This window comes from Leptidea sinapis, chromosome 7, assembly GCF_905404315.1.
Source record: "Leptidea sinapis chromosome 7, ilLepSina1.1, whole genome shotgun sequence".
Classification (NCBI taxonomy): domain Eukaryota; kingdom Metazoa; phylum Arthropoda; class Insecta; order Lepidoptera; family Pieridae; genus Leptidea; species Leptidea sinapis.
Window position 1 is genome coordinate 9,393,404 of NC_066271.1, and position 13,336 is coordinate 9,406,739.

The window sequence follows — 13,336 nt, forward strand, 5'->3', positions numbered from 1 at the left end:
GCACACTGTACTTGCACAAACGTCATTCGAGCCAGGTCACAGCTGGTGTCGTGTTGTAAATAATATTTTTAATCTTTGATTGGAAAAAGGGCGGGAAACTTAAGATCGGTCGCACGTAATTTTGATAATTTTTCATTTTATTTTTAAATTTCATGTAAATATTTAGATATTTTGATCAGATAAGTTGTAGTTTGTATATATTTTAGTAGTTAGTTTTTATTAAAGTGTTAATTTGTGTAAATTTCATCCTATTGGTAAGTCTTCTTTTCTTCACTTTTCTATGATATGATGGACCCCCCGGATGATCCTGGGGGGACAGCCCCTGATATAGGTCATGTAGTGACAATTTCTCATAATGACGAAGGTAGCACGATGGATACAGATGGTTCTGTGTCTCAGACATCTAGTGGCCGTAAAAGAGTGTCAGCTCGACCCAGAATATGCAGACACTGTAATAAAAGACGACGAAAACACCGTGGTGATAAGAAGGATATTAAGGAAAGTGATTGCAAATGTGTAGACATTAGTGATAAACAAATTCTTTCCAAAGTCGATTCCTGCAATAATTCTTCTATAGTAGTAGAGAACATACAAAAAAATAACACAGACACTCCACAACAGCCACAGCCCCCTGTTGCAAGGCTGTTATATAACTCATTAGATGCTGCTCCTTTTGTTGTACACATTCAGAAACAGTATTCATCTCCCGATGATAATGTTGCTTTACATCCAGTTACATTTGGTCGTTTTCTCAAAAGAAATTCTATTAAAAATATTGTGAATGGAAGTTTAAAAAGGATAGGCCGGAATAGGTTATCTATTTCTTTTTCTAAGTACCAAGATGCAAATGACTTTGTTGAAAACAAAAATTTAGAAAATGAAAAATATAAGGCTTTTATTCCATCATTTTCTGTGAGTAGAATAGGAATAGTCAGAGGAGTACCAGCTGAGTGGTCTGAAGAGGAAATAAAAGATAATGTTTCTGTTCCTATTGGCTGTGGCCCAATCATAAAAATTAGGAGAATAAAACGAAAGATGATGATTGATGGACAAAACCATCTTAAATGTACTGAGTCTGTGGTATTTACTTTTGATGGACAGTTTTTGCCTAAACGAGTATATATGTGCTACACTTCTCTTACTGTAGACTTGTATATATATCCTACTATTCAATGCTACAATTGTTGTCGGTTTGGTCATGTGAAATCTCAATGCAGATCTAAACCAAGATGTTTTAGATGTGGTCAAGGACATAGTGGTGATAACTGCTCTGTTCAAGATGATTTTATATCTTGTTGTTTATGTAAAGGTTCCCATATTGCAACTGATAAAAAATGTTTAGAATATGAAAGACAAAGAGCTATAAAGGAATCAATGGCTAAAAACTGTATTTCCTATTCAGAAGCTTCAAAGATACATCCAACTGTCTCTCGAATTTCATATGCAGATACATTACTCTCATCACCTAACATCACTCCTAATACTTTTCCAACCCAGCATCAACATTCAACACATAAAGCTATAAACAATACTTCATATAAAAAAACTGTTTTTGTTAAACCAAAGCCTCCACCTACACTTAGCAAAGGATATGACAAATCTGCTCACCAAGAAATTTTAAGGGATTTTAATATTCCCCAACCCTCTAATGGATGTGCATTAATTAACAAAGTAAATGAAAATCCTTTGGAATCCTCAGTAATTGATTTAATTATTTCTCTTATAAAATCTCTTAGTCAATCGAATGAATTTTCACCGTCCAACGCTGCCTTATTAGTTTCTGCAATTACTCTAATTTATAAACCAAATAATGGACAAAGTTCTTCAATGGAATTGTCAAAGCATCACTCCTAAAAAAATTGATCTTATTTATTTATTAAATAAATATAAACCTGATATCTGTGCTCTTCAAGAGACATGGTTGAAACCAGGATCTTTATTTAAGATTCGAGGTTATTCATGTCTCAGAGAAGATCGTGTGGATGGGCATGGCGGAGTAGCCATGCTTGTGAAACACCCTCTTTCCTTTTCTCTCTTCTCTATTCCTTCTCACAGTAATGATTTTTCTATTATTGCTGCTTTAGTTGAAAATATCTGTTATGTATCTATTTATACATCTCATCCTTCTTCTGCAATGTTAAATGAAATCAAAGATATTATTTCCATTCTTCCGAAGCCTTTTATGATCCTTGGTGATTTTAACTGTCGCCATGAATCCTGGGGTTACTTATCTTCTAATAGTTATGGTAACACATTAATAGATATATTTGATTCAGTGAATTTGTGTATATTAAATGATGGTCGTCCTACACGACGTTCTCATCCTGACGAGGGCCCAAGTGCTCCAGATTTAACAGTCACTACACCTAATCTTGCTTCTTCTTTGTCCTGGGATCCATTACGATCTACTTTTGGTAGTGATCACTTCCCACTATTATTATCATTTCCAACCTGCAATAATAACAATAAAGTATTACATAAAACTTATTCTCCTCGTTTAAAATATAAGCTTAATGATGTTGATTGGGATTTATATAAAGATCTAATAAAAAACAAAATTATTACACTTCCAAAAATTAATCCAGGTACAGAATCTCAGTGTGCAGATTCTTTAGCAAGAATCTTTATTGAGGTTGCCAATGAGATATTTCCAAGTAAAAATAGCTCTTTGGGTTTTATTCCTTCTCCTCCTTGGTGGGATAACGAATGTACTGAGGCAGTAAAGAGAAGAAAATATGCTGAAATTACATACTGTCAATGCTCCACTGATGAGAATTTTGAAATTCTTACAAAGAGTATGTTAGAAACTTCAAAATTTCTAAAGAAAAAGAAATTTGATGGCTGGAAAAATTTCTGCTATTCAATATCACCTGATGTCAAACCATCTCTTGTATGGCAAAATATAAGAAGGTTTAGATCTGCATACAAAGATTCATCTCCAAAATCAATCCCTTTTCATTTAGTTAATAGCTTTTTAGATAAATTGGCTCCACCTTTCGTTCCTGAAGACTTAATAATTGGTTACCCTGTAATAAATATAAATAATGATAACTGTTTTGGTTTAAACAGTATATTTTCTCTCACTGAACTAAAAGGTGTATTGTCTCATGTTAAGGATTCTGCTCCTGGACTGGACGGTATTCCGTATTCCTTTATCTCTCATTTAGATGATGATGCTTTATTTTATTATTTATCTCTTATAAATTCCATAGTGACATCTGGTAACATCCCCTCCACGTGGAAACGTCAAGAAATAATTCCCGTACTGAAACCTACTAGGTGTTCTGCAGACCATTCTGCCTATCGCCCAATCGCACTTTCTTCTGTTTTGATGAAAATTACAGAACATCTTATAAAAAATCGTTTAGAATGGTTTGTTGAGCATAACGGTCTATTATGTGAATCCCAATTCGGTTTCAGACGTGGGAAAAGTACTATTGGTAGCTTAAGTATATTCATTTCTGATATTCAATTATCATTTTCAAATAATAAATCAGTAATAGCTGCGTTCTTAGATATAAATTGTACCTATGATAATGTCGTAATAAGTATTTTAAAGAGTAAGCTTTTACAACTTAATATACCTCTGCTATTAACAAATTTTATCATAAACATGCTTTCCGAAAGATACATAATCCTGAAACTAGATGACAGGAAGTCAATTACTCGACTTGTTTCAATGGGCCTCCCCCAGGGATCAGTACTTAGCCCAATATTGTATAATATTTATACACACGATTTAAAATCATCACTTAATTGTGTAAATGTTCTTCAGTATGCTGATGATCTATTAATTTACTGTCGTGATATTTCTATTGAAAAAGCTAGTTCTTCTATAACACAACCGCTGATAAATTTAAAAACTTGGTTGGACTTAAATGGCCTTGATCTATCACCTGAAAAAAGTACAATAGTTTTATTCACGAGATCAAGAACTCCTCCTCCTATTTCTATATTTTATGAGGGTTATCAGATTCCAGTTAAAGATAATGTTAAGTTTTTGGGAATTGTCTTAGATTCGAAACTAACTGGTATCCCACATTGTGATTACCTAAATGCTAAATGTGAGCGTACTCTTAATATTTTAAGATGTCTGTCAGGTGTTTGGTGGGGTGCGCACCCTTTTTGCATGAAATTGTTATATAATGCTCTTATAAGAAGTATATTAGATTATGGTACATTCTTGCTGGAGCCTGGTAGTGTTAAGGCATTTAAAAAACTAGATCTCATACAGTCCAAAGCTTTACGAGTAGTTTCTGGTGCTATGCGGTCAAGTCCTATCAATGCTCTTCAAGTAGAATGTGGTGATCCTCCACTACATCTACGTCGTCAATATTTAGCAGACAAATTTATATTCCGATCTTTTCAGTTTCTTAACCACTCTCTTTATAACAAACTTCAGAAACTTTCTCATTATATAGATTCATCTGCATATTGGTCAAATAAAAAACCACCTTGTCTAATCAATAGTTTTAAGAAATTTATCAACATAAAAGCTCCTATTCATCGATCCATTAATTATCCTCTTTTCAGTACTAGCTTTGAAGCATTAATGTTGCTTCCAGAAATTAATTTTAACTCAGATTTAAATAAGCACGATATTAGTACAAATTTTTCGTTTAATCTTCTTAAAAATACTGTTTGGGTTGATTACCATCATATTTACACAGACGCGTCTAAACATTCCTCCTCGGATCCCGTTGGTGTAGGTGTCTATCACGCTCAATTTAAAATATCACAGAAAATTAAACTACCTCCGGAAACATCGGTGTTTACTGGGGAATGTTATGGTATTTTTAAGGCTATTGAATATATTATTCTATTTAAACTTCCAAAAACAATAATTTTCTCTGATTCAAAAAGTGCCTTACAGTCTCTCAATAGGTTCCCATTTAAATCAAAAAACATTTCTTCTGTTGTCATAGAATTAAGAAATCTATTAAATAAATGCAATCACTTTGGTCTTTCTGTGTTGTTTGTATGGATCCCCAGCCATAGCGACATTCCTGGTAATATAAAAGCAGACCAACTAGCTAATGAAGCCGTGGTCGATGGCGACATTTTCCCTTATAAAGTTTTTTGCCAGGATCTAGGTGCTCTTCCTATAGTTCACCTTCAGGATTGTTGGAATAGGCTTTGGACTGAAACTGGTCAATCAAAAGGCAGGAAATATTTTAACCTTCAGCCACTTATTTCATTTACACCATGGTTTTTCCGTGCCAAATGCAATAAGTTAGTATGTTCTTCTATCATAAGAATGCGTTTGGGTCATGTTTGCACTCCTGTTCATCTTAATAGATTAGGCATTGTATCTACTGACATGTGTGAATGTGAATCCGATAAATGTGATCTAGATCACATTTTCTTTTCATGTTCTCTATACGACCGCTCCTCATTCCTGAATGATCTAATATCTCTTAATGTTCCTTTTCCTACCTGTATATCCTGTCTTATTATGTATCCATGTAAATTTTATAAAATATTGTCATCTTTCATTCTTCAGAATCATATTAAAGTTTAAATATTTGTAATGTTGTGTAAGTAGCAAGTATATATGTATATTTATGAAATTTTTAATATCCGTTTCAATCCTCTTTCGACTTATCTGATCCTTTCCCGTGTTCCGTATCCTTTTTTAACTTAGTTTCCCAATCTTTTAATTTACGTTATTGGCAAAAAGTAAACGCTATTGCCAAAAGAAGAAAAAAAAAAAAATCTTTGATTGTACCATGTTCATTGTTGTTAAGTTTGTAAACTTCAGTAATCAGTTCAGTGCATTCAGTGGTGTAACTTGTATGCATGTTGAATTATTGTCTGTTCATGTTCAGGAAGTGTTCAGCTTAATGTTGTAAATTAACGAGATTGTTTACTACTTTTTAAAAATAAAAAAGTCGAAGTAAAGTCATATTTCGTAAGCGTTTCCCTATAACACTATTACTACTTATTTATTAGTAGTTTTCCTGTTTGTTATCAGTTAATGTTGTACTATTAAACACGGCTCCTACACAATGGTTTTAATCAATACAGTTTAGAGATTTATTCATCACTTTTGAAAAAAGCAAGCTGCTTTTCTGAAAATGAATCTAAAAGAATGGCATAAATTATTTCCTAACAGAGAAGCTTTTATTGTGTTCTCCTTGTACATAATATTATTTGTTTTTCAAGGTAAATAAACATCTCATTAAATTCTTCTCTCACATTTTTTTTTATATGAGTGTGGATAGTGCTAAAATGTATTATTTCCGTGTACTGTTTAAAGCTAAAGCCCGTCTATATTTCAGGTGTCTTTATAACAGCATCAAAAACTGAAACTGGTCTTTATGATTACAATACAACTCTTGTTGTATTCTTATCTGAATTATTAAAACTAATTATATCTGCTGTACTTTATACATACAAACAGGAGTGAGTGCTCTAATTTTTCCATGAACTTTACCTAACACACATACTGTATTACAACTTTAAAATATTTTTTCAGGAATAAACCAAATATATTCTCTGCAATTGTGATAAACTACAATCTTTTGCTATTGTATTTCATACCATCATTGCTATATTGTTTCTACAACAACTTGGCTTTCATTAATTTATCACATTATGACCCAACATCATACTATATTCTTTTACAATTCCGCGTTGTAATTACAGCATTTATATTTCAGGTGTGTATTTAAAATTTGTTTTTAGTTTATTGTGATGTAATGTTGATAAGCTACATCTATATTTATTTCAGTTCTTGTTCAAGAGGAAACTTGCCACAATCCAATGGATATCTCTTGGAATTTTGACAATGGGTTGTATGATAAAAAACTTTGATGCAGCAACTATCATTTCAAAAGGTGACACAGATGTCTGGGGACAAATATTTAATATTTACTTTTTGTCTATCAATTTTCAAAACTTTTGTTCCTGTTTAGCAGGTACTTACAATGAATATTTATTAAAAACCAAAGGGTCGAATGTTGATATATTTTTGCAAAATGTTTTCATGTACCTGGATTCTATTATCTGTAATTTCTTTATGTTAATGTTTAAAGGTGAATTAGTTACAATTTTCCAAGACTTCAGACAAATAGGAGATACCTTTGTCATCCTCATAACTGTTAACAGTGCTATTGTGGGTATAGTTACTAGTTTTTTCTTAAAAAATTTAAACTCCATATTAAAAACATATGCAAGTGCATTGGAGTTAATAATTACCGCAGTGGTGTGCTATATTTTATTTAATATAGTTATAACATTGTTTACAATTATTTCTATTTGTCTTGTTGTTATTGCTGTTGCTATGTACTTCAAAAACCCAGTTAACAATGTCCTTCCCACAACAGTTCATGATATAAAGGATAGAAAGTCATTACTAGATGAAATTGTTGATTGAATCTTGTGTTGATGCAAAAAAAAAATCATTTATTTTTTTGTTATTTTCTCAATTATAAATTATTTATTGTATGTCTCTATTATAAATTAGAATTTATATTTAGTCTACATTAATTTGAGAAAATTAAGTATTAATATTTGACAATAAGTTATTTACAATGCACAGTTTAAATTTTAAGACATAGTAACCTACAGCAGTAGTGAAGACAGTTTTTACCATTACAAAGATTTACATGAAAATAAGTTTTTATTGTTATGTTCTTTAAGTCACTCACAGCAGGAATCTGTTTGACAATAAATTGATTTTGCAAATTTTCTCAAGTTACCAAAATTTACTCATTTAATATACTCTTTATTTTGGCAAAATAGGTTTTACAATTTAATGTTATTATATTAGGTAGATTTTAAAAGAACTTCTATTTGAAGAATATCAAGAATATAATGTATACTTTGTTTATTTATTTTTGATAATGTTGTTCATTTTTATAGTCAAAGGATAGTATTTTCTTTGAGTAACGCGAGTGTTACGCATTTAAATAAAACGCTTTTAAAGGATTAAAACGCATGTAATTGGAATGGTTTTACATTAGATGTTTGCGCAAAAGTTACATTTTTATTTTAGGTAACCCAAAGTTTCAAGTCCTTTCCAGATCTTGTTTTCAGGGGTACAGATAAAAATGTAACTTTTACGCAAACATCTAATGTAAAACTGTTACAATTACATCCGTTTTAATCCTTAAAAAGTGTTTTATTTTTATAGTCAAAGGATGTACTTAGCTAGTTTTTTTAACCTTAACAACTTCTCTTGAATTAATAATTAAATTACTAAAAATAGTAGTAAATATTGGGAAGTAAATTAAGTGTTAATTTTCATAGTAACATATTGAGTCATGATAAAATATGCCCCAATTTTACAACTGACAACAATAATTAAACAGCAACTTAACATATTTTATTAAAATATTAGCATTAATATTAAGATAGGTACAACAGTTTTTCTTACATTAGAAAAAACGAAATAAATGTACTCAAACTATTATATGCCAATGTCAACTGATAAGATGTTAAAATAGTAATAACTTTGTTATAAGCAAGTTACATGCTTCTTTTGTTTAAAATGGATTATTTTTTGCAATCAAATATTCAATATATTCTAAGCATTCTCGGATTGAATGCATATTATTGAGGTGGGGCTAATATTGCTACATTAAAGTGAACTTAGTAAGTAATGACTACTGCGATAATGTATGAGTCTTCTGTAGATTTATTCTTATAATAGGTACTCTGGTATGTCTCCTGAAAGAACCGGAATATATGTTGGTTTTGTCGACAATTATTTTATAGAGCTGAACGGTTGGTTCAGTGGTAAGAGCGCTAGAACGCGAGAGGTCGCGGGTTCGAGTCCCGCATCGTTCATAAATTTTGTTTTCAAAATTTAATTTGTGTAATTAGTTTATTGTTGCCTTAGTGTGTGCTACTAAGTTATTTCAAGTACCTATTTCTGTAAATGTAAGTAACAACCAAATTAAGTGTACTCCACACTCTAAGGGGCCAGCATCAGGCAGGACATAATCTCATCACAACCCTTACTTATTTAATTATTTCACCAATAAAGTATACACTAATTCATGCAAAAAAATATATAGAAAAATATACAAGTTGAGTGCTACCTCAATTATAGGCGCAAATAACATTCTTATATAAAAAGCAAATACATAAGTACATTAAAACGTAAAAATTCTATGTTTTAAAAATTAAATCACGATTGTCATAAATTTAAAATTAAATCACAATTAAATTGAATTAAATTAAATCACAGTTCATACATAATTAAATTATTAATGTTATAGTAATAATATAATAATTAAATGATTCTACAGTTTTTACTTATTACAGGTTAAAAAAAATAGCAACAAAATTATGTCAGTACATTAATTACAGCAAATTATAATTCATATTAATACAACAAACAAACAGATACAGAACTTATAAATGGAGAAACTGCCCTCTTAGCTCAAACAAACGCAAAATATAAATGTGTTGTTTATTTAAAAAAATATCAATTTCAAATGGGATAGGACTGTCATTGAATCTCTTTAACCAAAGTCAAGTATAGTCTATAAGATAGGTAGGTATTTAATTAGACTAATTATCGTATTTTTCAATTTGATTAGTGAAGATGCAGGTGATAGTTCAAATGTGTGTTACTAGTAGTTTTAAGATTGTTTAGTTGTTGCGCTCAATATTTTACAGTCTTCTTCGCGTGCATCTCCGACTAGCGAAGTTGGGCAGTCGGCTTTGTAATTTTAACTTTTTGTTCTTCGCGAGGCGAAATAGTTCTGCCGCACTCGCGATTCCTGTTCACTCTCGGATGTTGCGCAGCCAAGACTTTTTTCTGCGACCTACGCCTCTTCTTTCGACAATTTTTCCCATCATGATAAGTTGTAGAAGTTTGTACCTCTCGTGCTAAACCACGTGCCCCAAATATGCGACTTTCCTCATATTGATGTTGTATGAGTTCGCGTTTTTTATTGACGCGGCGCAGAACTTCTACATTCGTGATCTTGTAAGTCCAATTAATGGCCAACATACGTCTTTTCAAAAGCTTCTATACGTTTCCTGTGGTCTTCTTCAATAGTCCACGCCTCACAACCGTATAGAATTATTTACAGTGGAATATACCTATGCGTCACCACAATATTTTTATTTTTGTAAGACTTCTTTACTTGCAACCTCCATAATATTCACAGCTTTACTTGTTTGTTGAAGTGCGATTTCTCCGGCTCTTGTATGTTGGTATTTAGCTTCTAATTACAATCTTATAGACATTCATTCATTCACAATCATCATAAAATTACTCCTGCACACATTTATACCTGTTTTCGATATCCTTTGCCTTTTTGCAACCAAATTCAATTTTCCCATCGAAACACTGACAAAAGAGACGTGTCCGTTCAGGAAGTGGCTACACACACCAATAAGAACACACTTCCTAAGTCCCTATCATTCTAGTAAGCTAACCAAGTACGATCCACATATGTTTAGTCTTATCACTAACCACCTGCATTCGCACCTATTAAAGTGGAAATTAGATATTACGTATAACAGCTAAAATGGCCAGAAAGCTGTAGGTATGTGTGTGTGTACATTTATGTATATGTGTTTGTAGATACTTGTCTTTGTACCTCCTTGGTTACTTATTTAAAATTTCAAATATATTTTTGTTTTTATGTTCTGAGTGCAGAAACACGTATTTCCACGCGAGGTGTGTTTAGTAACATTAGAAGGCACAGGAGCGGGCTAACACGCTGTTTGTAGGTAACAGAGGGGTGCTGAAAAATATTTCGATTGATAACTTGATATTTAAAAACATAATACTTATTTGAGATTCATTGTTAAATAGTGTTTATGAAGGTAAGTTTTCTCGAGTCGTTTAGCGAATTCACTCATATAACGGTGTGCTTTTAAATATAAATATCTTATTTGGTATCTTATAACTATAGGCACAATAATTGAAACGATTGTAAAATTTCAGGAAATAATAAAATTAAACAAATAGTTAAATGGTTGGTTTTATTTCGTTTTTTCCTCTCCCCGTTCCATCGTTCCGCCGTTGTCGCGTCCTGTTCTCTTCTCCTCATTGTGGACTCCCTCTTCATCAGGAAGCTCATTCCACAGCTTGGTTGTACGTGGGTCGTGGAAGAAAGTTCCTTCAAAATCGCACTATAGAGGAACGCCATCCAGATGGTGGGAAAAAAGATATTCTAATTTGTTGACCTGATGGTCAAACAGGTCTTCAGAATATTCAGCCCGTTATAGATGCGGTAGAAGACACACACAATGAAGCGACGACACCTCGTCGGGTGATCGAACCGTTCACAGAGCACTCGATCCCCGACAAGTCGAGCAGCTCTGCGTATCACGCGGTCAAATCGTTTGAGTTGATACTGGAGTACGTCAGACCAGAGACAATGACAGCAATATTCTACATCTGGCCGGAGCGGACTTTTAGAACGCTAGTATCCTATATGCCGGCTTGAAGTATTAATGACGCACAGCTTCTTCGAAGAAAATTTGGCTTTAATACGATATTGTCAACGTTGAGGGCTAAAAAATATATACCTACCGAATAGATCAGTAACACGCTTTCGCACACGAAAATCAAGCTTAAATATAAAAAAAAAATCAATAACCAAAAACACCCCATGAGTGCTTTTTACCTACAATTTTTTTTGCAATTTAATCTCATTACTTGTATGTTCTTCTTTATTGGAAATAATTTTCAACTTTTAGTTTGGTTTTCTATGAAATCGTGTTTTTGTAAAGAAAGTCACATTGACTAAAAATCGTGTTTTTTTTTAAAAATGTGACAAACATGCATAGGTAGGTACTTCTTTGAACCTAACAGCCGGTTGGTTTTACCGAACAATGAAACAATGATCGTAAAGTTCAGATCATATGAAGCAGACAATTACCTATTGTTCTCTTTAATTATTATTATATATTGAGACATATCTAAATGCAAGATTGCTGTTTTTTTCGGGTTTAAAACAATAAATCCACGTTTCGTCTCCTGTGAAAATGTAATAATAATATTGACATACTTTTACACAAATTATCTTGCCCCAAACTAGGCGTAGCCTACATGTACTATGAGTACAAGACAACAATATATTGAATACACTGTACTTACTAACTTAAACATACATAAATACATATAAGTAAACATCCATGACTCATAAACATCTATATTCATCATATAAATGATTGCTTGATTGCTCCTACCGGGATTCGAACCCGGGACCCCTAGCTTAGTAGTCAGGGTCACTAACCATTCGGCTATATGCGGCGTCAGTCATAAACAGCATTTGAATTTCCGTGGTCGTACTTCATTAGCATCTGTGAGCACCATTCCACGCGAGCCCGCTTCTGCTCCGCTGTCAATTCATAAGGGATCCAACGACAACAAACTTTCCGAACTTTCAATTCTTTCTGTAAAATTTTCTGAATTTGGCTCATAGGTAATCCGCGGGTTTTCTCCAAATAGCCGCTAAACAGTAGCCACATTATTTTCGTTGACGGCAGTTGAAGGCCGCCCTTTACGAAATTCGTCATGTTAAGAAACCCGACCTCTCTCAACAAACCATCGCCTCACGGTGCTCAAGCTAGGTGCTTCTCTCCCAAAAGCATTTTAAAGACGAGCGACACAATGAGTTAGAAATGGTATTTTTAGAATATTACCAAGCAGAGCCCATATTATGGGATCCAAATGATAAAAATCACAAGAATAAATTGAAGTCCATCTCATATGACGTTGCGAACTTCGGTGTAAAAGTACCGCGAACCATTGTGAGTGTGGAGTCTTGTTTACTTAACGCAAATTAGCGGCGTATTCGCGCTGCGAAATAGCGCTGTGATTCGCGGACTAAGTGTAGAGCAGGCATTACAGTTGAAGCTTATTATTGTGTAATATGTGGCATGTTCCATATTTCGTCTTTTTTTTTTATACGACGTGATGTGTCTTTAAGTATAGAACTAGACGTTCCCGCCCACTTCATTGAGCGAATTTTACAAGGAAATAAATAATTAACGAAGGAATGTTGGAATTCGAAAAATAAGTAGCCATAAACCATCTAGGATAAATTTCGCATCGAATGGTGGTAGTTTTATGTTGATACGATCAGGCGTGATTGAGCCTTAAACAAAGACCATTTTCATTATATATATAGAGAAGACCCTCACTAATCTTCAATTGAGTTGTATTTACTTCACAGTGCAATAAGCTTGTTGTGTCAGTATCCTATTGTAAATATGGACACCAAAGAATTTTATAAAAATTTCAACATTTGGAAGTGGATTGGAAGTACATCAGTATTAGAATAGGTATACTTATCAGATTTCATTACAGTGATTCATATACCTACAATTCTCGTCAAAACACCTTTGGTTTTAGAACTTG

The 13,336-nt window shown here is 32.8% G+C and overlaps 1 protein-coding gene and 1 long non-coding RNA gene across 4 annotated transcripts; one reads left to right on the top strand and one right to left on the bottom strand.

The window, feature by feature from the left end:
* Positions 1 to 116: 116 nt before the first annotated feature.
* On the bottom strand, positions 117 to 3,377 carry LOC126965466 (uncharacterized). Of its 3 annotated transcripts, XR_007729541.1 has the most exons (3): positions 2,871 to 3,277; positions 1,609 to 2,738; positions 117 to 449 (listed from the first exon to the last, which is right to left on the bottom strand). It is a non-coding gene; the product is annotated as an uncharacterized LOC126965466 (long non-coding RNA). The 3 variants fall into 3 exon arrangements; XR_007729542.1 differs by lacking the exon at positions 117 to 449 and having other exon boundaries at positions 1,693 to 2,711; positions 2,871 to 3,377; XR_007729540.1 differs by lacking the exon at positions 117 to 449 and having other exon boundaries at positions 1,693 to 2,738; positions 2,871 to 3,377.
* A 2,342-nt stretch (positions 3,378 to 5,719) lies between these two features.
* Positions 5,720 to 10,941, top strand: LOC126965462 (UDP-galactose transporter senju). The gene is made up of 4 exons (XM_050809093.1): positions 5,720 to 6,165; positions 6,282 to 6,405; positions 6,479 to 6,662; positions 6,734 to 10,941. Exons 1-4 carry the CDS (start codon positions 6,078 to 6,080, stop codon positions 7,376 to 7,378), a joined length of 1,041 nt encoding a protein of 346 aa, XP_050665050.1. The 5' UTR covers positions 5,720 to 6,077; the 3' UTR covers positions 7,379 to 10,941.
* The last annotated feature ends 2,395 nt before the right edge of the window (positions 10,942 to 13,336 follow it).